This window comes from Typopeltis vanoorti, chromosome 11, assembly GCF_054136105.1.
Source record: "Typopeltis vanoorti isolate ZY-2024b chromosome 11, IOZ_Tvanoo_1.0, whole genome shotgun sequence".
Lineage (NCBI taxonomy): Eukaryota > Metazoa > Arthropoda > Arachnida > Uropygi > Thelyphonidae > Typopeltis > Typopeltis vanoorti.
Window position 1 is genome coordinate 18,719,621 of NC_143559.1, and position 27,316 is coordinate 18,746,936.

General features: G+C 35.5%; 1 protein-coding gene across 1 annotated transcript in view; it reads right to left on the reverse strand.

Moving 5' to 3' along the window:
- Positions 1–687: 687 nt before the first annotated feature.
- LOC150101346 (ribosome biogenesis protein NOP53) overlaps positions 688–27,316 on the reverse strand; it is a 149,155-nt gene continuing 122,526 nt past the window's right edge. The window contains exons 10-12 of the mRNA XM_090400773.1: positions 25,901–26,087; positions 7,610–7,686; positions 688–848 (exon numbers count right to left, since the gene is read on the reverse strand). Coding sequence (XP_090256899.1) covers positions 788–848; positions 7,610–7,686; positions 25,901–26,087 — 325 coding nt within the window. The 3' untranslated portion in view covers positions 688–787. The remainder of the gene's footprint in view (positions 849–7,609; positions 7,687–25,900; positions 26,088–27,316) is intronic.

Genomic DNA, 27,316 nt, shown 5'->3' on the forward strand with positions numbered 1-27,316 from the left:
CACATCAAAGATCATACTGCACCAGGAGATTGGTTACAGCTTGTGTGTGTTCCATCAAGTAATTTTTGACTCCTGGTGATTCTATGAACATACACTCTCCATTCAAATCTGTCCTTGACCATATCTTTCAGAATTTCCAGGCACTTATCCACCCATCTAATTCTCGGTCTCCCTCTCTCTCTGCTTCCATCAACTTTAGCAAGCAACATCTTCTTCAGACTTGTCATTTGCTTGATGATCATAGCTTCGAGGGAGCAATCTGGCTTTATTCTGTTATCACTGATTTATTGGTTTGCTTTGCAGTCCATATTCTTAGTAAGCGTCTCTAAATCCATAATTCAAATGCATCTATCTTCCTTCTTTCACTCTTTCTCAGGGTCCAACTTTCACATCCATACAGTACCACAGGGAATACCATTGCTTTCATGATTCTGATTTTTGTTGCGAGGATAATATCTTTAAAGATCTTGCTTAAATTTGTCATTGTTTTCTTTCCAGGTAATAATCTTATAGCAGTACATATAGTAAACAGTAAGATTATCCGCTCTCCAGCCAAGAGGCTGTGGGTTCGAATCCTGTCAAGAGCATGGATGTTTGTGGTTGTCTTACTGTTTACCATATGCCACAACAGGTATTGTGTTGATACTGGGACTCCCATTATGAGTTTTTGGTGCCAAAGAGACTCCATGCAATAATAGTAACTTTTAATATCAACAAATATAATATATAAATTCCAGAACAGCTTTTAGTCATATTATATTTAAATTAATGGTATGTATTAATCTATTTATTTGATATCTTTGTGGCTTTTCTTCTGAAACACTTTCAACTTGTATTTCCTCTTCCTCCTACAAAAAAAAAAGCATTTTAGTTTAATTGAAATTACTTAATTACATTATGGTGAAGTATTTAATATGGCCACTGAGAAGCAAAAATATGTCTGTTTATCTAGCAATTTTTTTACTTATGTTCATTTTATTAAAAAAAAAATTAGATGGTATGATGAAAAATTTATGTGTACTAGAGATTGCATGTGTAGATATTTTTAATATTAAAAATAGTTTTTGATTTGTGCATATATTTCATTTTATTTTTTCTTCCTTCTTTGTTAACTTAAATTATGAAGTTTTCTCCCTTCAATTTCTGCCATGTGACTGCCCAACAGGGAACTAAACCAACATACCCCACAAAGATGACTATTCAACATTTTTTTGAGCATGTATACACACACACACACACACACACACACACTGCTTGCATGTTAACTATGATCCTTGACAATGCCTTGTGACTAAGGCAGAGTACTGAAAGACATTGTTTTTAGTTAATGATCAAATAACTGATATATATATATATATATATATATATATACACACATACACACCCTCTCTCTGTGCAATCCTGGCTTGCAGATGCCTAGGAACAGATTCCACAAAGTGTCGAACATCCTCCATTTGTAACTTGACCTACGTGTGCCCCAGAATGCTTATTTTGTGGAGGAGGATCAGAGTTTTCACACCTAGTTCTCGCAGTTTGGGGGCCAAGACAATGTGGCAAATTCATTGTCAGTTTCTCCAACCACTCAGTAGTTGTATGAATAAGTGCACTGTCATGTTGAAAGATGGCACTGTGGTCAGGGTAGATCTCCTACAGATATGGATGGAGATAGTTGGGAAACAGGTCCCTGTAGAGTTCACCATCCAGTGTTTGTGGGATGATGACCGTGTGTGCCAGGGAAAGCTCCCCAGACCATAACACCCACCTCCACCAGCCTGTTGAACCCCAACTTGCAACCAGGAGATAGGGCTTGATGGTGCAGCAGGTAACAGGACTCATCACTCCAGACAACTTTCTTCCAACTGTCAAGGGTCCATTGCCAATATTCCTTGGATCTTGCAAAGCATTGTTTGCAATGGCTGGCTGTCATTTTATTCTATTCTATATTTAACTTGCCATCTTCACTAAAAATTGTCTAAATAGCTGAAAGTTTTGTATATTCTATAGCATTTTTTGTTGAGAATGCAGATTTTTTTCATGTCAAATTTGCTATAGCAGTTATTCAATTTTGAACGCTTGTATACTAGATTTTATTTAAGATTATACCATCATCTATATTAAGTAAGGAGCCGAGATTTAGCATTTTCAATTATGACATCAAGTTTAATTACACGGGCTGCTTAAGGGCCAAAGCTGTATAACTGACAGGAGACCTCCACATAGCCTTTAAAGGAATGTAGAGAACAGACCAGGGCTTCTGATATAATGTTCAATCTTCACCTTCTCATGGCACCCTGTTAGGTATCTACTTGGATACTGGATGAACGAGGATGGAGTGGCAATTTGGGATTTAGCCAATCAAATTGAATTCTTATTGGCTTAAACCAAAATATAAAATGATGATACAACATGACAGAATTATGCTGGCTGAGGGCATCGCCCAGTTCAACCAGGCCTCTGGTATTTTTGCTAGGGAACCAAGGTGAACAGCAAAAAGTCAGCTACTGGAACAAATTTTAAAACATACCCCCAAACTCAACATCACCAGAGTTAAAGATCAGTACTATCAACATAAGAAGCTCGAATGGCAAAGAAATGGAGCTAGCTGAGGAATTAGATAAGTACCAGATCGACATAATAGGGGTGACTGAAACAAAAAAGACAAACTGGTGAGATCTTTCTGAGCAATAAATACAAAATGTATATTCAGGAAATGACAATCAAAGAAAAGGAGTAGCCATAGTATTCAACATAAAATACGAGGCTAATCTTCTTGAATGGCAGGAAGTCTCAAGTAGAGTGATGTGGGCAAATATCAGAATGGGGGATTTGGACAATGAGACTTATTTGTGCCTCTCGTCCCACAGAAGGTTCTACTAAGGTAGAAGTGGAGGAGTTTTTTGAGGCTTTAGAAAAAGCAACTGACACAATGAAAAATGAAAAGTTGGTCCTTGTTGGGGATCTAAATAGCAGAGTAGGAAATGAGTGTGAGACATACAAAAATATTTTGGGAAAATTTGGAGAAAAGAGCAAAGCTAATAGTAATGGCAAATATCTGTTGGATTTCTGCTCAGGACATGGACTGGTTATTACTAACACCATTTTCCAACATAAAATTGTGCACAAATTCACATGGAGAGAAGAGGCTAGGAATAAAAAAAGTCTCATTGACTATGTTATTGTTGATAGTGATGTTTTCTCCCTCGTGCAGGACACCAGAGTGTACTGAGGATTAGAAATTGGAAGTGAGCAGGATAAAATTGAATTTCATATAAGAAAATTTTAAAGTGAATACACAAACATTATTCAAAAAAAAATGAAAGAGTTTGAGAACAAGAACCAAACCTTGGAGATTCGGTGGCAAGTCCTACAGAAAACACTGATTCAGCCAGAGAGGCATGTGGTGAGGTTGTCTGCAAGAATAGAAAAATCAGAACTCCATGGTGGACACAGGAAGCAAAGGAAAAGAAGAAACTGTATCAAAAGTTCCTGGCAAATAAGTCAGCTGGTGTTCTTAGATAATACAGAGACAAATGTAAGAAAGCTAAATATTGGGGAAAACTAGCTAAACAAAAGTCATGGGAAGACTTTGGTAAGAACATGAAAAATAAATATCAGAAGATGGCAAGATTTTGTGGAGGTTGTTGAAGAAGCTCAGAAATGGAGGAAAAAGTGCTGTAAAAGGAATTAGAGATGATAAAGGTGACATGAAAACTAGAGAAAAAGATATCCTTGAAGTATAGAGTAATTACTTTGAAAAATTGTGCTAAATGAAACAAGCAGTGATAGCACAGTGGTAAAAAGCACTCAACAGGCATGCAGTCAGGAATCCATATCCATACTTGAAGTAGAAAAAGCCATCAAAGGCCTGAAATGAGCAAAGGCAGCAGGAGTAAATGATATTCAACTATAAATGCTGAAGTATGGAGGTATAAAAGTTTTACAATGGCCGCACTGCATAGTTCATAAGGCCTGGACAGAGCTCTCATAGTACCTATATAAATGCGTGTGTGTGTGTGTATACGCACACACACACACACACACACACACACACACACACACACACACACACACACACACACAGGCAGCCCTCGGTTTACGCCTCAGTTACGTTCCTGAAAAACCAACGTAAACCAAACCCAATTTTAATGGGAGGTATGAAGTTATGTTCCGCGCAGTCAAAAAATATGCACACGAAGTATGTGTAACATTATTATATTTAAAGCTTTGATAATACATACATATATATATTTGTTAAAATAAAATTGTTAATAATGAAAACAAAAAATATGAAACTTCGAAAATATATTACACATTTCTATGTTGAAGTTCCTGGTTTCGGATCACCTGCATTGTTTTTAAAAAAAGTATCCAGTGTTAACTGCCTAGATTTTCTTTTTCTTTCTTTAAGGACTTCAGTGTAAGGTCGAATAGATCAGATTACATTCCCAATCGTGGTCCATTTAGCAGAGTTCATCAGTCAATGTCTCTATGCTTGCAAGGATACGCTGTAAATCGGCAGTTTTCATATCTCTCAAAGGACCTTCTTCGGTTTCTTTCTCCTCCTTTGGATGTTGACTTAATTGTTTGGCTAATTCTTTTAAGTCTTCATTGGAAAGCGGTTTATCTCTAAGACTTCTGTCACATCTTCAGCTGTAATATCGTACAATCCCACCTCTCACGCAAGCTTGGTAGCAGCTTCAATAATTCTCCTCTTGCTCTAATTCATCAAAGTTGTGCATAAATGCTGATTAAGTTTTCGCCATGCTCCTTTTAAACACTTTGCTGACACGTCGTTCCAAGCTGCCTCGATGTTGTTAATGCCCTTCAAAATATCGAATGACTGCCAATAGTCTTTAATAGTTTTTCCTGAAGTGTCCAAGTCTCTTACCATTTCCATAAATGTTATATGGAGGTATAACATTTATTTATATTTTGTTTGGGAGCATGCAAAAAATCTTGACATCCAATGGTGTTCTTACTTCAGCAAGGTTTTGAGGATGTCCAGGGGCATTGTCCAAGAGAAGCAATGCCTTGGCTGGCAAATCATTTTCTTTACAGAAGCGAAGCACAGTAGGACAAAAATAATTTGTGTACCAATCTATGAAAACATCTTGTGTAACCCAAGCTTTCTTGTTCCATTTCCAATAGACTGTCAGCATGGCTTTTAGACCCTTGAAGGCATGTGGTGTCTGTGAATGGTACACCAACATTGGTTTAAGCTTCAAAGTTCTGGAGACATTTGCACCCAACAAAAGCATAAGTATCTTTTGCAGCTTTAAAACATGGAGCGAAACGTTCTTCACAGGAAATGAAGGTGCATGATGGCAATTTTTTCCAGTAGAGCCGTCTCATCAACATTAAAAATGAAATCAGGAGGATAACTTCCTTGTTCTACACAGTCTTGAAATTCTTTAGGAAAAGCTGCCGCAACATCTGCACTTGCCACCTGACCACATAATTTTACACTGTGGCACTTACATCTCATGAGCCAACCTTTGCTTCCTAAAAATGTTTCTTTGCCTCCATCTGTCTTTTTAAGATCCTCAAAAATTGTTTTTGCTTTCTCAGTTATAACAGCCTGCGTCAGAGGAATGTTTTTCTGATTCAAGTCATCCACCCATAATAATAATAATTTTTCAATTTTTTCATGAAGTTTACCCCTGCTATAACATACATGTTTTGCATTTGGTTCTGCCGTAGATTGTTGCGCAGACTGTTTTATTCTATCTGCATTTTTCATAATTGTAGTATCAGGCGATGGAGGTAAGTTCATACTTCTACAGACATTAGCATGTGTCTGCCCATCTTCCATTCTTCGAATCACCTCCATCTTCTTTTCAAGTGTGATTGATTTCCATGCCTTCTTAACACCAAGTTCTGCTAATTTTTCTGCACTTCTATTATCAGACATCGTATGTAATTACGTACTTTATCAATTTAAATATGTATGTACATAAAAAAAATTACATAGAACAATTAGGTAGATTCAACATTAAAACTAGGTTTCATACGTATACGTTGTAGTAGCTCGGTAAACGCTCAAACACTAGAGTGCCTGCTAGTATCGTTTCTCCGTCAACCACACTACAGTAAAAAAACATGTGCAGGCAACCACCGTTATTGTGAATTGGTGTAAACCGAGGGTTGCCTATATATATAAAAAGGGAAATAAAACTGAATGTGAGCATTACAGAGATACTGATTGTTCCTGGTAAGATTTATGCAGGTATATTTGAGAAATGGTTGAGAAGGATTGTGGAAGAAAAGCTTGGTGAAGAACAAGCTGGACTTAGGCAAAATAGAGGCTGTCAGGATCAGATCTTTACTTTACGACAAATAGTTGAGAAATCATGCGAATATAACAAAGATTCATATTTAAGTTTTGTAGATCTCAAAAAGGCATATATGACAAGGTGCCAAGAGAGAGATAAGCTATGTGGTATGCCACACTTATATGGTGTTAATGGGGCATTATATCAAGCAATACTTAATCTTTATTTGAGTTGTAAGTCGGCAGTAAAAACTGAAGGAAGACGGTTTAATGTTAAATCTGGTGTTAGACAAGGATGTACATTATCCCCTCTAATATTCATTATCTATATATATATATAAATATGGATCACATTATTAAACCTGATATCAAAATTGGAGATGTTATACTTCTAAATAAATCTGCTATAAGTTTGCAAGATTCCCTGACTAAATTGAATAACTGTTGTAATAGATATGGTATGAAGGTTAACAAGACAAAGGCAATGAGAATAGGCAGAAGCATTGAAAATATCAACCTGCGTTGTGAATGGAGAACCTATAGAATAAGTGAAGCATTTCAGCTACTTGAGCACGATTTTTAGTAAAGATGGTAAATTAAATATGGAAATAGACAAAAGAATCAACAAAGGCAGTATGGTACAGAGTCAACTGAATAAATTTATATGGAATAAGAGAGAAATTAGTCAAAACACTAAATTAGCTGCATACAAGACAGTGTTCAAACCAATTTTAACTTATGTATGAGAGCTGTGTCAGAAGTAATACACTTGAATGTCTTATGCCCCTAATCCTGAGAAAGATTAGGAGCATAAATATAGCCCACTGGGGGCACCATCAGGACTTTAGGAAAACGGTAGCTTGCTCACTTCGTTTCTCATTTGCTGTTATGTAGTACTTGCATGCACGTGTCTTTATCTTAAGTTCCCATGAAGATGGCAATGTGATGTTGCTGAAATATTGGAAAGTATATATTAACGTTGATTTAATTTATATTTCTAGTGTACGCTGTCAATTCCTTAAGTATTTAGTTATCATGTTTAACCAGCATATAAGCCTTTCAACAAGAATCATTGTTTTTCATGGAATAAAGGACAAGGAATACTGTATATAATTTAGAAATCCTGAGCTACCAGCATATGGGGGTTTAGAATTACTGCCTATTTCTCTGATTTAGCATGTATGCTAATGTTTCTTTCAGGAAAGGTCCCCCCCCCCCTCACTTCAAGATCTTATGTTATTTCTCTGGCAAGTACCATTGACTGTTACTCTTCAGCTCTAGAGGCATCCCACATTTTAAGAAAACACACCACATGTTCCAAAGTATTAAATTACTTACTTTTGTTGAATTCTAGGTTCAATCAAATTCCTCCTTTGCAAGCTTTTATACCTGTCTTCTAAAAGATTGCCTTCAACCTACAAAAATATTTTTTTAAAATTTTTTATTAAATATGGCAAAAGGGGTAAAACCTTTATAATACTTATAAAATATCCTGAGTCTTCACAAAAAATAATTCCAAGGATTGCTCCTGTCATTTTTATCTTACAATTGTGGCAAAGGAACATTTTAAATAAAACACACAAAAATTTGTAGATTCTGTGTATTATCGTTATCTTTTGTTATCATCAGTGTGCCCTCAAGGTGCATACAGGATACTAAGTGATTAGTACTATGCAACTAAGTTTATATTAGTACTCTGCTACATATCAACAATTTTCTTCCAAATTTGTCAGGCCTGGTGATATGTTTAACATTTGTGTAAGCAAAACACACACTGCTTTAATATTGTATTGTAAATTAATAATATGAAAGTGGTTAAGGATATGAAGCAGAATAATTCCAAAACCAAGTTCTTTCTTTAGTGCTTGGAATATTTTAGATATAAGACACATGGAAATAAATACTGAAGAAAAGTGAGTAAAAAATATTTTAGGGAAGTTATAAGAAATATCAATATTTTATCATACTGGCAAGCATAAGAGTGAAGAATCCATATGTGAATGATACTGTTCTATATGATGTCATAACGTATATATACGCTGACTGGCAAATAGAATACTAGAAAATAAGAAGAGAGAGAGAGAGAGGTGGTGGTGGAAAATTTGAAGTTATGGAATAATATGGATAAGACTTTCAGTAATATTGAAGAATAAAACTGGTTTAATTAAAAAGTGCACTGACAGTCTGTTGATAGTAACTAATATGCTCTTACTTTTCAATATTAAATCTGACTTAAGTATCAAATAAAACAAATCTAGTATCAAGTTTTACTTGGAAGTGCAGTTTGATGAATTATTGACGTTATTTCTTGGCTTATGTTTTTCTCATTGTGAGTTTATTAAATTTATTTGAGCTCAATGCAGAGCTTTATTTGAATGAAAGCATCAGAGAAAGAATTATTAATTTACAATTTGACTTATGTATGTTTACTGATAAGTCTGTATATAATTACTGTAAAATTATTTGCATTGTATTTGATTAAATTATTTTATTAGATATACTTGGAGTACATTCAGGCTTCAGTTAGAGTAATTCAAACTCTTCGTACCGAGTTGAACACTTTAGTCTGAAACCAGTAATAACATTTCCTAAGAATGAAACTGAAGATTAGTGTTTTGGCATTTAAAATAGATGAATACACAAAAAAGAAAATTTTCATATTTTAAAATGATTCACCAGCCATCCTTTAGCAGTAGGTGGACTCATGCACTTATTGAGTCCACATACTACTAATGGATGGTTGTTGCACATACATAATCAGTCAAGCCACCACAAAGGCATGTTTTCCCTAGTTGGGGAATGTCAACCAGATGGTCCTTACAATTGCCCACAAAACAAACTTCATTACAACAGCGAGACAACCACAATCCGGTGTAGCAGTGGGACTAGTATAAGTAATTGCAAGGTGCAACACAAGACTAAAGTCCTAATTAGGTGCCATCTAAGTTAATAAAATAAAAATAATAATAATAAAAAATAAAAACAGTAGTCCAAAGTTTTGTGGGAAAAAAAATTAATTTGGTCTTAGGGTGACTGTCTCCCAGATCTTTGGTAGATTTATACAGATTTATACTTGTTGAGGTTTGGAGTATGTTTTAAGGCTTCTGTTGATTTGTTGACCATGCTTTGGATACCCCTGCACACAGGATCAATTGGAAAAAAAAAAAAGCACTACACAGAAGCTTCTACAAGTCAGAGAGATTGTTCCTGGAATCAACAGAAGCCTTAAAAACATACTCCAAACCTCAACAAGTATGGCTGTATAAATCAACCAAAGATTTGGGAGATAGTCATCCTAAGACCAAATTAATTTTTTTCGCAAAAAAACTTTGGCCTACTGTTTTTTTTTTTATTATTATTATTTTATTTTTTAAACTTAGATGGCACCTATTAGGACTATAGTCTTGTGTTGCATGCTGCAATCACTTATACTAGTCCCACTGTTACACCGGATTGTGGTTGTCTCACTGTTGTAACAAACTTCGTGTGCTCTGAAAATGCTGGATATAATACCAGTGAAATATTAGCTTTTAAGTTAATAAATAGTTATTTTCTTATCAATCTGTATTTGCATCAATACCGTTAAATCCAATTCAACATGTGTGACAAACACATAAGCCTTTCATACAGTTAAATATTCTTCACGGAGATGATATCATACGCAAGGCACGACAATACGATAAGAGGAAAGTAAAATTGGTGTGGCAACCGAACAGTTTAACTTTTTAAAAAGGTGCCGAGATACCAATTTAATACCCAACCGAATAAAAATTAAGAACCAGTTTCACTAGGTCAAAGACCAATGTATTTATAAACGAGCGAGTTTAGCACTATTACGGGAACAGTTATACGCTACTCGTCAAAAACTTTCAAAAATAAATTCTTCCATCAGTGCACTACGTGATATACTATCTAACATTTTGAACCCGGAGCTATGGGATATGCTGAATAGCATCTCTGACTTTACAGCCAACAAAGAATTTGCCAAAGTTAAAAACCGGCACCAAAAGAAATTTGAAATCCTCCAGGAACACAATCCTGTGCAGCGGCTGCCATTACATCAAGATGGCGCCGTGGTGCACTTATCATTGATAACCTTAACCAAAAAAGCCACAAGTGGGTTAAGTCGGGGACACAATTTTGCCATTACTCCTAAAAAATTTCCAAAAGCCGAAATAATGGCTTCTGTTGAACGTGGGATATACGAGCTGCCTCCAGGAGGCAGACAAGGGAAACGCAACGGTAGTGATGGATACAACAGAATATGAAAGCAAAATGCATGCACTTCTCCAAGACTCATCATCTCACTCATCATATAGATCGAGATCCCACCAACTCACAAAAGAATAAGGTGTGCAAGTTATTAAACAAAGTCACTTCCTGGCCAAATGAAACAGTCAACAAACTCAAACCCTTTCACATTAAAACACCGAGGAAATATGGAGCTACAAAAATTCACAAACAAGGTACACCTTTATGCTCTATTGTAGATAGTATAAACAGTCCTACATATAAACTAGCTAAACATTTAGCCAAACTACTAGCCATTTTTACAAACAATTCTCCCTCTTTTGTTAATAATTCTACCCACCTAAAAAGTATTTTAGAAAACCACACCTTAAATAGTTCAGACTTAATGGCGAGTTTTGATATCACCTCATTTTTCACGAATGTACCATTAACTGAAACACTTAACTTACTAAATTCACACTTTCCCCGTGTGAATTTAGTCAACATAGCACAGCTTCTGGCTATGCTATGTTGATGATGTGTTTGCTATTTGGCCACATGTCCCAGATATTGAATATATTTTTAGTGCATCTAAATAGCCAGCACCTTAAAATCCACTTTATATTGGAATTAGAAGCCAATGACTGTCTGGACACACGTCTTCCAGAAGGATCCTTATCATTCTCGGTTTATAGAAAACCCACACATACAGGGAGATATTTACACAAACCATCACACCATCACCCGTCTCAACAATATGAACATCATCAAACCCACACATACAGGGAGATATTTACACAAACCATCACCCGTCTCAACAATATGAACATCATCAAATTCCTGCCATGTACCCTCAAAGGGTGTACAGGAAATGATAGTACTATAGAAAAAAAATTTACATCATTACTAACTTTCTATCTACAATTTTCCTCCAAATCAGTCTGTTACTTGTCAAGACTCCAACATTATCAGATCTTATATTTCAATCGTCTAAGGCAATTTGTATCGTATCAATCCACCTATATCTTGGTCTTCCTCTGGGTCGTTTTCCTGCCAACCTGGCAGAGGACATTGGTTTTGCTAATCTTGCCTCGCCCATTCTGTATAAGTGACCATACCTGGATGCATTCCTGGATGCTGACAACGTCAAGGTCTTTCCTAATATCCTCGGTTTTAATATGATATTGCCATTGATGCCATCTGTTCATGCCTCTAATCTTTCTCAGGACTCTCATATCTGCAGTCTCTAGTCTTTGGTCAAGTGTTTTACTTCTGACCCAGCTCTCAGATCCATAAGTTAAAACTGGTTTCAACACTGTCTTGTATACAGCTAATTTAGTGTTCCGACTAATTTCTCTCTTATTCCATATGAATTTATTCAATTGACTTCCCACCATACCAGCTTTGCTGATTATGTTATTTATTCCTATATTTAATTTACCATCTTCAGTAAAAATCGTGCCTAAGTAACTGAAATGTTTTACATGTTCCACAGGTTCTCCATTCACAACACAGTTGACATTTTCAACGATTCGACCTATTTCATTGTCTTTGTCTTTTTATTGCTGACCTTCATACCATATCTATTACAACAGTTATTCAATTTAGTCAGAGAATCTTGCAGACTTGTAGCAGATTTATTTAGAAGTATAACATCATCTGCATAAAGCAAACAGCTGACATTAACATCTCCAATTTTGATATCATGTTTAATACCACTTTCCTTCATAATGTGATCCATATAGATAATGAATAACAGAAGGGATAATGTACATCCTTGTCTCACACCAGATTTAACATTAAACCATCTTCCTGTACTTCAATTCTAACTACTGACTTACAACTCAAATAAAGACCAAATATTGCTTGATATAATGCCCCATTAACACCATATAACTGTAGCGTATTGAATAGCTTCTCTCTTGGCACCTTGTCATATGCCTTTTCCAAATTGACAAACCTTAAACACAGATCTTTGTTATATTCCCATGCTTTCTCGACTATTTGTTGTAAAGTGAAGTTCTGATCCTGACAGCCTCTATATGGCCTGAATCCAGCTTGTTCTTCACCAAGCTTTTCTTCCACAATTCTTCTCAACCGTTTCTCAAGTATACTTGCATAGATCTTGCCAGGAACACTCAGTAGGGAAATACCTCTGTAATTCTCACATTCAGTTTTATTTCCCTTTTTATATATGGGTACTATGAGAGCTCGACTCCAATCATTGGGAATTCGTCCTTCTGTCCAGGCTTTCTGAACTATGCAGTGCAGCCACTGTAAGACTCTTATAGCACCATACTTCAGCATTTCTGGTCGAATATCATCTACTCCTGCTGCCTTTCCACATTTCAAGCCTTTGATGGCTTTTTCTACTTCAAGTATAGATATGTTTTCCTGACTGCATGCCTGGTCAGTATTTTTTACCACTGTGCTGTTATCACTGCTTGTTTCATTTAGCAGTTTTTCAAAGTATTTACTCCATACTTCGGATATCTTTTTCTCCCATTTTCATGTCACCTTTATCATCTCTAACTCCTTTTACAGCACTCTTTCCTCCATTCCTAAGCTTCGTCAACAACCTCCAGAATATTTTGCCACCTTCTTGATATTTATTTTCTATATTCTTGGCAAAGTCCTCCCATGACTTTTGTTTAGCTAGTTTTACACAGTGTTTAGCATTCTTGCATTTGTCTCTGTATTCTCTAAGAGCACAAGCTGACTTATTTGCCAGTAACTTTTGATATGCTTTCTTCTTTTCCTTCACTGCCTCTTTAACTTCCCGTGTCCACCATTGAGTTCTAATTTTTCTATCCTTGCAGACAACTTCACCACATGCCTCTCTAGCTGAATCAATCAGGGCTTTTTTTAAGGCTTGCCACTGAATCTCCAAGGTTTGATTCCTGTTCTCAAACTCTTTCATTTTTTCTTCTGTAATCTTTGTGTATTTTAGTCTACAGTTCACATCTGAGAGCTGCTCAACTTTTATTCGCTTTAAAACTTTCTTACATGTTATTCTTTTCAATATGAAATTCAATTTTATCTTGGTCAAGACTAAATAGTGATCACTTCCAATTTCAAATCCTCTGTACACTCTGGTATACTGCACCAGGGAGAAAACATCACTATCAACAATAACATAGTCAATGAGACTTTTCTTATTCCTTGCCTCCTCTCTCCATGTGAATATGTGCACATTTTTATGTTGGAACATGGTGTTAGTAATAACCAGTCCATGTCCTGAGCAGAAATCCAACAGATATTTGCCATTATTATTAACTTTGCTCTTTTCTCCAAATTTTTCCAAAATATTTTTGTATGTCTCACAATCATTTCCTACTCTGCTATTTAGATCTCCAACAAGGACCAATGTTTCCTTCTTCATTGTGTCAGTTGCTTTTTCTAAAGCCTCAAAAAATTCCTCCACTTCTACCTTAGTAGAACCTTCTGTGGGACGAGAGGCACAAATAAGTCTTATTGTCCAGTTTCCCATTCTCATATTTGCCCACATTACTCTACTCGAGAGTGCCTGCCATTCAAAAAGATTAGCCTCGTATTTTGTGTTGAATACTATGGCTACTCCTTCTTTTCTTTGATTGTCATTGCCTGAATATAAAATTTTGTATTTATTGCTCCGAAAGATTTCACCAGTTATCTTTTTTGTTTCAGTCACCCCTATTATGTTGATCTGGTACTTATCTAATTCCTCAGCTAGCTCCATTTCTTTGCCATTCAGGCTTCTTATGTTGATAGTACCGATCTTTAACTCTGGTGACATTGAGTTGAGGTGTGTTTTCAGATTTGTTCCAGTATCTGACATTTCGCTGTTCGCCCTGGTTCCCTGGCGAAAACAACAGGGGCCTTGTTTAACCGGGCGGCGCCCCAGCTGGCATGAAATTTTGTCATGTTGTACCATCATTTTTTATTTTGGTTTAACCAATAAGAATACAATTTGGTCAGTTAAATCCCAAGTTGCCAGCCCATCCTCGTTCGTTCAGTATCCAAGTAGATACCCAACAGGGTGCACCACGAGAAGGTGAGAATTGGACATTAGGTCAGAAGCCCTGGTCGGTTCTCCTCATTCCTTTAAAGGCTATGTGGAGGTCTCCTCTCAGAACTTTGACCCTTAAGCAACCTCCATCAACCTCAACAATATGGTATCTTAAAAACACTAACCCATAGAGCCAGAGCAATTTGTTCCAATGAAGTTGCCCTCACTGCTGAACTTTCACACCTGCATCATACCTTCCTGACCAATAGATAAAATACCGAATGCTACCCCAAAATCCCTCCCCCCACTATCTACCACAGAAGACTACAACAAAACTATCACCATCCCATACATTAAAGGCACATCTGAAAAGATATCTAGGGTGCTTAACAAACACCAACTACGCACCATATTTAAACCTTTTGTGAAATCGGCAACTCTCATCTGTTCACCTAAGGACAGATTCAATCCTTTACCACATCCAGGAATCTATGAAGTGCCCAGTTCATGTCATCGAGCTTACTACAGACAGACAGGAAGAACTGTGGACATCCGCCTCAGTGAACACAAAAAATATATCTGGCACTTTCGCTATGGCAGACCATGCTTTGGATACCCCTGCACACAGAATCAATTGGAAAAAAACCAAAGTACTGCATAGAAGCTTCTACAAGTCAGAGAGGTTGTTCCTGTAATTACAGAGGCCTTAAAACATACTCCAAACCTGAACAAGTATGGCTGTATAAATCTACCAAAGATTTGGGAGACAGTCATCCTAAGATCAAATTAATTTTTTTTTTCTCCCCTCAAAACTTTGGACTACTATTTTTTTTTTATTTTTTAACTTAGATGGCACCTAATTAGGACTTTATTTACTGGATATTTAGTATGCCATCCCAAATGTCCGCAGTTGTATGAGCAATTGTATCTTGATCATAAAAGGACACGTCGAATTGGATTTTAACGGTATTGATGTGAATACAGATTGATAAGAAAATAACTATTTATTAACTTAAAAGCTAATATTTCTCTGGTATTATATCCAGCATCTTCAGAGTACACAAACAAAGTTTGTTACAACAGTGAGACAACCACAATCATCCGTGTTGTAACAAACTTTGTTTGTGTACTCTGAAGATGCTGGATATAATACCAGGGAAATATTAGCTTAAGTTAAATAGTTATTTTCTTATCAATCTGTATTCACATCAATACTGTTAAAATCCAATTCGACATGTGTCCTTTTATGATCAAGATACAATTGCTCATACAACTGCTGACATTTGGGATGGCATGCTAAATATCCTCTATAACAATGATAGATTACATGTAGAAGAGTGCAATCTGATTAATTCATGATGCTTCTCTCATAGACATTCTTGGTAACCCAGATGACATATCTAGAGTAACTGCATTTACTCTAGTACAGTGGTTCTTAACCTAGGTGGTAGCCCCACGGCACTGTGAATGATGAGAGAGGGTGCTGAGAAGGGCAGCAAGCATTATAATAAAAGCCAAAAATTCCATATTTAATCTAGCATCCCCTATTTATATTGTATGTTTGGCAACACTGTTCAAAGTTATTTGCTACTTATTTATTAGAATTTTTACATTGAAAGTTAAGTAATTGGGCTACTTTTTGGTCTAAATTTTCTAACCGAGACTTTTATAAGCTTTATCTGCTACTTTTTCCTAATGCCTATCTGACAATTCTGGTTTGCAGTTTACATCTAGCCCATGATATTGTGTAGCACTGTAGCTCATTAAAATGAGTGAAAAAAGAAAGTGTCATCATTATTCAAGAGAATATTTAAAATATGGAGTTATTCTGTCTATAAATAATGAGTAGCTACGAATGTGCCTAATGCGTGAAAAAACTTTCTCAAACAAAGGAATGATTGAGCATTTAAGAATAAAGCATCCAAATAAAGCAATAAAGGATGTAGAGTACTTTCATGAATTAAAAACTAAATTTAAAAGTCGTTTCAATTTAAAGGATTGGTTGCAAAACAAAGTAATGTTACAACAAGAGAAGAGAAACTTGTTGTTTCTCACAAACTTTCAAAATTAATTGCCATGGAAAGCAACATACTATTGGCGGAACACGAAACTCTCATCTTACTGGCTATAAATGAAGTTTTAAATATGATGATTGGCCCAAGTAAAATGACGTCGGCAATTCCTCTTAGCAATAGTTCTGTATTAACAAGAATTGAAGAAATGGCAAAGGATATTGAAAAAAAAAAAACTTGGATGATTTAAAAACCATAGAATTTTCTTTGCAACTCTGAGACAAAGACAACTTTATGTGACAACGAAGCTTTGTTAATGGCCTACATGCATCATATAAATACTAATGAAGAAATTATTGAAGAGTTTCTATTTGCTGAACAACTGAAAACTGACACAAAAGGTTCTACAATTTTCTAGGTTATTAGACTTTTTAATGCTAAAAACATTCCTCTCACAAATATTATTGCGTGTGCCACTGATGGAGCACCAGCTATAATTGGTTGTCATTATGGATTTATAGCACATTTAAAAGAAGTAGTTCCAAATATCCTTACAATTCACTGCATTCTTCATAGATAGCACTTAGCTGCAAAATATTTTAGCAGTAGTCTACATAAGACTTTGGATGATGTTATTAAAGCAGTCAATAAAATATAAGCCGAGTCATTGAATACCCATATTTTTTGGGAACTTTGCCATGAAAATGAAGAAGAATTTGAGCAGCTTTTGCTTCACACAGAAGTTAGATGGCTCTCAAATGGAAACTGTCTGCGACGCTTTAATGATCGCTATGATACTGTTTGGAATTTCTTAATTCATGTGATGAGAACATGTATAATGTTCTAAAAAAAGGAAAAGGTTGATATCACATATCTTTCCGATGTTAACATCAAATTGCAAGGAAGCAGGATGAATCTATTAAAGCAAAGGGAAATATAAATGCTTTTATCAACAAATTGACATTCTATAAGCAGAGCATTGCAAGACAAGATTTTCTGCAGTTCCCAAGTCTACAAATAATAGATGATGATTTAATATTAGATAGATTTGGATTGTTATTGTTCCCATCTTCTGACACTGAAAGAAGACTTGATGATCAGATTAAAAGACTTTGATGAGATTAAAATGCCAGATTGAGTCATAAATCTATTTCTTTCTGATGCCACTTCTGTTCATCAAAATTTGTGTGAAAAATTTATTGACTTAAAAAAATAATTTTGAAGCTTAAGTATATTTTGAACAGCGTGGGTATGAAAGATTCTGGCCAAACATGCAATGCAAGTATCCTCAGCTTTGGCAAGAAATAAGATTACTGCTCATTGCTTTTCCTTCTTCATACTTGGTCGAGAAAGGATTCAGCATCATGTTACAATTGTTAACTAAGCAGCGAAAGAGATTTTGCAAATAAGTGAAAGAGGAGTCTTCAGACTTCATTTCTCGAACATTGAACCTGATATTGAAAAATTAGCAGGATATCATCAGTCTCAGGGGAGCCATTAGTGATTGGCTTAATAAATACAGTAAGTTTACATCTTTTTTCAGTAAAAATTAATTTGTATCAGTCGTTAATTTTAAATTAACTATGAGGTCAAAAATGTCAGTGGTAATTTAGGTCTGCCTAATAATATATTATAATTATCTTATTGAGTAGTTAACCTAGTCGTGAACCCTAAATTCAGTAAGGTTCGGCAGGTCATACAAATAGTTGCAAGGGGTGGCAACCAAAAAAAGGTTAACAACCACTGCTCTAGTATTTAGGCTTATGTGCTGGTTTAATGGAAAAAATATAACACAAAGGAACAAAGATAAGTTTATTAGATCATGTATTTCATTCTGTTAGAGACATAGCAATACAATCTGAAGATGGTATAAGCACACACAAAAAAAACTCAAAACAACAAGTGGAAGAAATTAGACTAAAAGCCAAAGTCCTGTGAGGGGGCACCCTCTATGGGTGCTATTGGCTAGCCTTAGCTGTTGGCCTAAGAATTAATGTTTCCCCAAATCTTGGGCAGTTTAACACATACATATTATGATTAGGCTAGTATAACAAATCTGCTGTTTCTAAGAAAAATCAAGTTTATATTTGTTGAATTGAAGAACAGCAGTTTTTTCCCTTTTGATTCTGTGCAAGGTATCCAAAGCATGGTCAGCTAGATCAGAACTGATCATAATTATATCAAACCAGATCTGCCACCATAAGATAATTTGCAAGAACAAGGAACGTTGTAAACATCTGGAACAGACAGGATCCTTAAGTGTCCTTAAGGACACATAACTTCAGATGAGGTTTGAAAGCAGTGCAGAATTGTTTTTTTTTTTTTTCCCCGGAGGTCGTCCAGATATAGAAAATAATAACAGCATTGCTGTAGTCTAAACCATTTTGTTAATTAATCTTCTTAGAATTGTAACCATTGGCTAGGAAGGCCTGGTGAATAAAGAAGATTTCAACTGATAGAGACACCTATTTTAACAAGGGTTTTGATAACACCATACTGCTGAGGGGGATGATGGGAAAATTTCTCATCACCCCCCCCCTCCCCCAGGTGCTGGAGGAAGGATTATAATGTGTCTGAGCCACGTGGCCAGATAGAGAAAACATCAATATCTCTTAGACAGATAGAAGATCTGAGAATAGCAGTATCAAGGGCATCTTTTTTTCAAAATGTTCCAGAGAGAGAGAGAGCCCAAAGAAAACTTGGACTTTTCTTAGAATAAGCAGCAATTTGTTAAAGTAGCCTAATTTTAATAAATACAGATTTGTTAAACTTTAATTTTTAGGTCTCTCACTCAACAACTAAGACTAGCTAATAGCACCAATAGAGGGTACTCCTCACAGTACTTGAATATTTTTAGTCTAATTTCTTCCACTTGCTGTTTTGAGTTCTTTGGTGCGTGTGTGCTAAAGTCTGAATAGCTTTTCTCTTGGCACCTTGTCATATGCCTTTTTGAGATCTACAAAACTTAAATACAAATCTTTGTTATATTCCCTGATTTCTCAACTATTTGTCATAAAGTGAAGATCTGATCCTGACAGTCACTATTTGGCCTGAATCCAGCTTGTTCTTCATCGAGCTTCCCTTCTACAATCTTTCACAACTGTTTCTCGAGTATACAGGCAAAACCTTGCTTAACGCGATTGATTCATCTGTTAATTAATACGTGCTAAACGAAATTGCGTTAAGTGAATGCAATAAACAATATGAATAATTTTAATTCATGTAAATTTGGAAAAAAAATTACAGCATAAACTATATTAGAGGATAAAATCAAAGTTAACAAAAATCAATTGCTGAAATTTTTATTTAATGTCTAAACGTTTGATTGAGCTACTTTTTTACAAAAAAATTAAGCGAAGATGTTTGAATCATACTCAACTTTTTCATCTTGTCATGCAATTTGTGATAGCTGGAAAACTATCGCAAATAGATTTTGGCAGACTTCGAAGCTTCATTCCATATCAGGATCAGCATCAAACAAAATTTCCTTAGCATGCTCAATGTGATTGAAAACTAGCTCAAGTTCTTTTGCAGTTAGCTTCTTAGTCTTAACATTCTCTTCTTGTTCGTACACCTTTTCTTCTTCTTTATATGCATGCTGCTGTTCTAGTTGAAGGAGATCATGCTCACTTAACTGTGAATAAGAATCGAGCAAGTTTTTCACATCTTCATTAAATCCAAGTTCTTTTCTAATTGTGCTGATTTCTTCAATAATGTTAGATCTTGGATTTTGTTCACGATAAACTAACATAGGCTTGAGTTTAAAGTCACCTTCTACATTGTCTCCTACTACTAAGATGATCTTTAGATACTTTGTATTCTGGTCAATTTTAGCTAGGAAAGTTTTTGTTGGCATACGCTTCCAAAAGAGACCAATTTCGCTGACAATGAATATTTGCCATAATCACCCTCTTCAATTATCCTTTGCAATTCTTTAGGAAACTTGGCTGCAGGATCTTTATCAGCACTAGAAGATTCCCCAGTTATTCCTACTCCTTCTCCTGCAGTCCAGTTCGATTTTTAAAACAGTCAAACCATCCTAAACTTGCAGTAAAACTTTCACATTCCTCTTGAAATTTAGTCTCTTTCAATGAGGTAAACATATAGAGAACTTTTGCCTGAATATTCCCTGCACTAAGAGGTATTCTTTTTTGGTTATAATCCTCAATCCAGAGTGATAAAAAACACCCCATCTCAATCAGTAAATGGCTTTTATTTTGGGTGATCTGCATGCTTAAAGAAGCAGCAGCAACTTTTCCTTGTACTTTGTAATCTTTGCTCTTATTTAATATAGTCCAAACTGTAGACTTGCTGTATACCAGGTCTTGCACAATCATTGTATTACTTTACTCGCATAAAGTAGGAAATTGTATCATTTCACTCAATCGCACTAAGTGATTATCACGCATGTTGAATTTGCATTAAGCAGGGTTTTCCTGTACTTGCATAAATCTTACCAGAACACTCAGTAGGGAAATAGACTTACTAAGCAAACTACCATCATTTGGTCTGTCTCAGGTCTTCTGTAGTTGGATTGCCAGCTTTCTGTCTTGACATACACTGTGTGTGATGGTGGATGGTTCCTTATATCCTCTCACCATTCAACTAGTGCCAGGGTTCCACAAGGTTCTGTCCTCTCACCAACCCTCGTCCTACTGTATATTAAACCTAACTTCAGTTAATCTCCAATCCAATGCACAGTTTTGCAGATGACAGCACATTGCACTCCTCCCTTTCATTTGATAAACCATAAAGCTTACCCTACACAACTCACTTCAACCTATAGAACATCCACATCTGCCCTCAAATTCTGATATCCAAGCCATTCTCCAATGGGGTTCAGATAACTTCATCAATTTCAATGCTAATAAAACCAAGTTCTGTCCTATTTCTCCTAAAAAAAGAACAATTTTTTTCCAGAATTCTTCTTGACAATACCCAACTTTCCAGACAATTTTAGATTTGTCTTCTTGGAATTACCCTGACATTAAACCTCTCATGGCATAAACACATAACAACCATTGCATCCTCAGCTTCAAAAAAAAAACTAGGATTTCTCCTTCGCTCAAAATGTGACTTCACACCTGAACAGTTGTTAACTTTATACAAATTGCAAATCCATCCAGCTATTGAATACTGCTCTCACATATGAGGTGGGGTCCCTAAAAATGCTCAACTCAATACAGAGTACAGCAATTACACTTATTAATGACCCATCTCTTACCAACTTTCGCACAGATGTTTGGTTTCTGCAATATGTATATATTCTACAAATATTTCCATGAGAAATGCTCATCAATAATTCCCCCACTTAGTACTAAGCTCGTTGGAACACATGCAGCTGCTGCTCAACATCCATTCACAGTGCACCTTGAAACAAACAGAACAAGTTTCTTTTCCTCTTCCTTCATCCCTGCAACTGCTGTATTGTGGAACAGTCTTCCTCCTGTTGTATTTCCCAAGGAATACAATATACAGTCTTTTAAAATCAAATGTAAACGAGTTCCTCCTTTCCCAATCCACTACCCATATATAGTACTAATGTACTGTATGGGCTTGACATAAAAAAATAATTTCCTACTCTGCTATTATATTCCAAACAAGGATCAACTTTTCTTTTTTCACTGTGTCAGTTGCTTTCTCTAAAGCCTCAAAAAAATTTCTTTACTTCTACCTTAGTAAAATCTTCTGTAGGAGCATAGGCACAAATAAGTCTCATTGTCCAGTTCTCCATTCTGATATTTACCTACATCACTCTCCTTGATATTGCCTGCAATTCAAGAAGATTAGCATGTATTTAGTGTTCAATATTATAGCTACTCCTTCTTTTCCCTGATTGTTATTGCCTGAATAAAAAATTTTGTATTTATTGCTTAGAAAGATCTCACCAGTTTTGTCCTTTTTGTTTCAGTCCCCTATTATTGTTGATCTGGTACTTATCCAATTCCTCAGCCAGCTCCATTTCTTTGCCATTCAGGCTTCTCATGTTGATACTACCGATCTTGAACTCTGGTGGTGTTGAGGTGGGGTGTGTTTCAGGATTTGTTCCAGTAGCTGACTTTTCGCTATTCGCCTATTTTCACAGAGAACCAAGGCGAATAGCGAAAAGTCAGAGAACCAGAGGCCTTGTTTAACTGGGCGATGTCCCCAGCCATATTGAAATTCTGTCATGTTGCACCATCATTTTATTTGTGGTTTAAGCCAATAAGAATACAATTTGGTCGGCTAAATCCCAAATTGCCAGCCCATCCTCTTTCGTTCAGTATCCAGGTAGATACCTAACAGGGTGCACCATGAGAAGGTGAGGATTGGACATCAGGTCAGAAGCCTTGTTAGTTCTCAGCATTCCTTTAAAGGCTATACAGAGCTCTTAGTTATACAGCTTTGACCCTTATGTACCCCAGGTCTCAATATTTGGCATTAAATTTTCTGCTGTAAATGTCTTAACTGTTGTTAAACTTTCACCTGCTTTCAATAATTCAGCTAGTGTTTTTTCGATAGAATGCAAATTCCATTATCATGCTGATGTTGTACAACTTCAATCTATAAATCCTGCTAAGTTCAACTACTACATCATGTATATTGCTTTTAAAAGTTGTTAAACACTAATATTTGAAATCCTACACAAATAAACAAAAGTAACTATTTTATTCATGCTCTCATATTAGGGAACACAAATTCAGTGCTGTGCTTAAATTTCAAAACCAGGTGCAATGAATTGTAATACACTGAAAAAGCAGTTAGCTAAGCACTGTTTTTTTTAACATAAGTAAACCAAACACATCTCAAAAATGCAATCAAGTGATGCCCTTCATCTATATCTAAGAGCACAACTTGGTATAATTATAATTTTTCACTAAGTGTAGGCTAAAGTTGCAAGCATAAATTTAGTCCTTATGGCAAGCAAAAATAACCACATCATTATAGTTGTTAATATTACAAAAATTTATGTTGTCAGAGGTCAGTTAAGATTCAAAACTAGATAACAGAGAAATTCACAGACTTTTAAAGAATGCTCCAGATAGCCTGACCTAACGTTCAATCTTCACCTTGTATAATCTGCTAGTAGGCACTCTTGTGAATGCTGAATAAATGAGGATAAACTGTCAATCTGGGATTCAGTCAATAAAATTGTATTCTGTGTTAGGCTTAACCACAAAAGTGAAATGCCATAAGTGGGGTGTCGCATAGAAACTATGGTAAACAGTGAAAAGTCAGTTACTAGAACAAACTCACTTGACATGTGCAGAATTCAAGGTAGGCATCACAACATAAGATGCATCAACAAAAGTGGAACTGGCAGGTACTATACCAATATAATTAGTATTACCAAAAAATAAGACAAAAACAGGCAAAATTCTTCTATACAATAACTATACAATATTATATTCTGGCAACAATCATCAGGGAAAGGAAGACATAGCTATAGTATTCAATGCTAAACATGAAGAATAGTTAACTTCAAGTGGCATAATGTGGACAAACATCAAAATGGGGAATTGGACAATGAGACTTGTTTGTGTGAATAGCCTCACAGAAGTGGAAAAACTTCTCCAGGTAATTAGAGCAGTCAGTTGAATTAAATGAAAAGATGGTGCTCACTAAAAATCTAAACAAAATAATTGAAAAGGGAAAGCAGATGCACAGAAATTATAAAAGTCTTGTTGACAGTAATAAGAGTATATGAAATAGGAAGTGATCAGTAACACTGAATACTGACAAGGAAAATATGTAGCTTTCAGAGGTGAACTAGACTCAAATATGCAAATATTATTGGAGGGAAAAAAAAAATATGAAGCAATTTGAAAAAAAAAAAGAACCAAACATTTGAGCCACTGCGCAAAACTGAAGAATACATTAATTCAGCAAGGGAGGTTGTGAAGTTTTTATGAAACATTAAAACTAAAAAAAAGGTAAGTAAAAGTGGCTATAAGAGCTTCCCGTAGCTCAGTCAGTACAAAGTCCTTTGGTTGGAAAGACCTGGGTTTGATTTCCGTCAGTGATGTGAGGAACCTTTATCTGGGCTCTTTCGATGAAATGTGAGTTAGCCGGTCTCATGTGGGAGTATGGAGTTTTTTCACCTGGAAACTCAGGTTTTTTGCCTCCCAGAACATGCAAACCAGCCCCATGAACACACATGGATTGCAGTCACGAATATGTCCCAGCCATACATCGTTCCCAAGCCTGGATAAAATGGGGGGGGGGGGGAACAATCTATATAATACCCTGTAAAAATCTCACCAAGAATACCTTGTGGGCAAGCCTATGAAGTCACTTAGCATTCAAAACGACTGAAGGGATAAACCACCACTATCACAAAAGTGGCTAAAGAAATCATTGGGAAAAGTTAAGAATATATGGATAACAGGAAGATGGCAAAATGTTCTGAGGACAGTGAAAAAGTTTAGTAATGGAGAAGGAAAGAGTACTGTAAAACAAATCAGACATTAACTTTTGCGATCTCATAGTACTCATTTATAAAAAGAGAATAGAAGTGAATGTAAAGATTACAAAGGAATTTTGCTACTGATTGTTCAAGGGAAAATTTATGCAAGCATACTCAAGAAATGGCTAAGAAAAATTGTGAAAGAGTAACTTAGTGGGATCAAGCTCAATACTTGATTACGTTATGTTAATATAACAAGAATACTTATTTAAGGTCTGTAGGTACGGAAAAGCCATCCAAGGTGCCAAGAGAAATCCTACAAAATTATATGGTACAAATGGTGTTAGGCCCTGAAGAAAGACTTGGATTCATTCTAGTCACTGACTAGAAGAACTTTTTCTAAGCCTTTCTTTTCCCATGTCAGTCAATCTCTGGCACAGGCAAGCAAGTTTTTTCCTTCTGAAAAACTCTGGTTTTTCATTCCATAAACTCAAGAAAACCAACAGAAGAACCCACACTATTTCAGACAAAATATAGTGTGTTAGGATTCGAGACCACAAGATGGCAACATTTGTCAGCCGCCATTTAAGTATAATCTTGGGCCACCAGCTTTCTTTGATTGGCTACCCATGGAGATTCCACTGCCTTCCTCAGTCACCCCTATTATATTATACAAGATTATTTCATTTGTCCTTTGGGTTCACTATAATAAAACTTAATTTTTTGGGTGCTGAAATACCTTTTTATTTTTTTATGTTTACATTGTTTTAGTTTAAATTTGACCTGAATAACAAGGTAGAGAGGAGACAGATATCCAGAGGTGTTCACAGTAATTAGGTGGTAAGCAACAGTTTAACCTCTACAGGCAGCCAAAACACTAAGGATAACAGACAACACTTCAATGAAGGCAATTTTGATCAGTCATATAATCTTGAATCTAACCAGTTTTGAAGAAACATCTGTCACAAAAAAATGAAGATTATATAAGAATAAAAAAATCAAGAAGAACTTGCCTTCAATTTTCTAAGAGAATCTGTTAGTTCTTCGCTAAGCTTTATTTCAATATCTGGATGTACATATTTATATTTGCTTATTGTAGCAGGTTCAAACATTTTATCGATTTTTCTCTGGGCCTTTGCTCTTTGTCGTTCTAATGATAATTTTTCTTCAGAATTTATTTCAGATTTTATTTTCTTTAGTCTGAAAATAAATGAACAATATTATTAAAAACACAATATTTCCAATGCTGCAATACTTAATGTCAATATATGGAATGGAGATAAGATCATGTTGGAGGTTTAATGGAATATCAACAGCAATAGAAATTTCTTAGTGCTGTCAGCACTCCATTAAACCTCCAACACAACGTTCTCCCAGCACTTAGTCCTAGGGATAAGTGCTGGGAGAACGGACAACACACGGACTGGTGATAAGGATATATTATATACACTTATTAAGAAGAGTTTTTTTTAAATGATGAGTAAGGATTATGTAATAAATAAAAACTGCTCACCAACTCCCCATAGTCACAATCAACTGTTCTAAAGGAAAGGCTCTGCTGTTGCAAAGCCAAACTTGCCCATAATAATAAAGTATTCCTATACCAATGGAAACAGCATCTAACAATTGCTGGTAGGTTTGAATTCAAGCAGTAGTTCCCAACTTTATTATAGTTTGTTCATTGTGCTGTTCAGAAATTCTTACAGTTAATATCTAAAACTAAGTAGTTTTAAGATAAAACTTGATTTCTGTGTGTCTTAATGTCTTGGTCCATGCCAGTTAAAGATGTGGATTCAGAATAGTTAACAGAGGCTTGCAGATTGCCACTCTTATGTGAAAATGCACAACATTAAGTTTCTTAAGCCTTGTGGAAAGATATGAGATTGCTTTCAACTGTTATCATCAGGCAGATCCTAGAAAGGACCAAGCCACACAAAAATCATTTCTGTAGATCAAGAATTGCCAATCCACAAGTATCATCTTCATTTTTTTAATGTGCCCATGATGTCAATTTGTTTTTTTTTTTCCCTTTTTTTTTTTTTTTTTTTTAGTATTTTTCATATTAAATGTTTTGCCTTCATTAACATATTCAATAATTAGATTTTCAATCATTATGACACATACATTTGTTTCTGAATAACTGTGGTAGCAAACCTCTTGCATTGCAATTGGTTTTGGGAAAAGAAAAATCCTTCCCTTCACAACACATTCTCTGCAAGGAGAATGGGCAAGTGAATGGTTAACATACTTATTTGTGTTACTGTTTATGAAAGAAGAGTGAAGCTAACATTAGTGCCAGCAATACCTATTTATCAGAAATAATGTTTTCAAGTAATAAAATTTTTTATTCCTGGTAAGTTTTTTTTTTTTAGTTATTCATAGTTATTAATTTTTTGTTTGCTGATCAACGTTAGTTTACTATAAGTTTT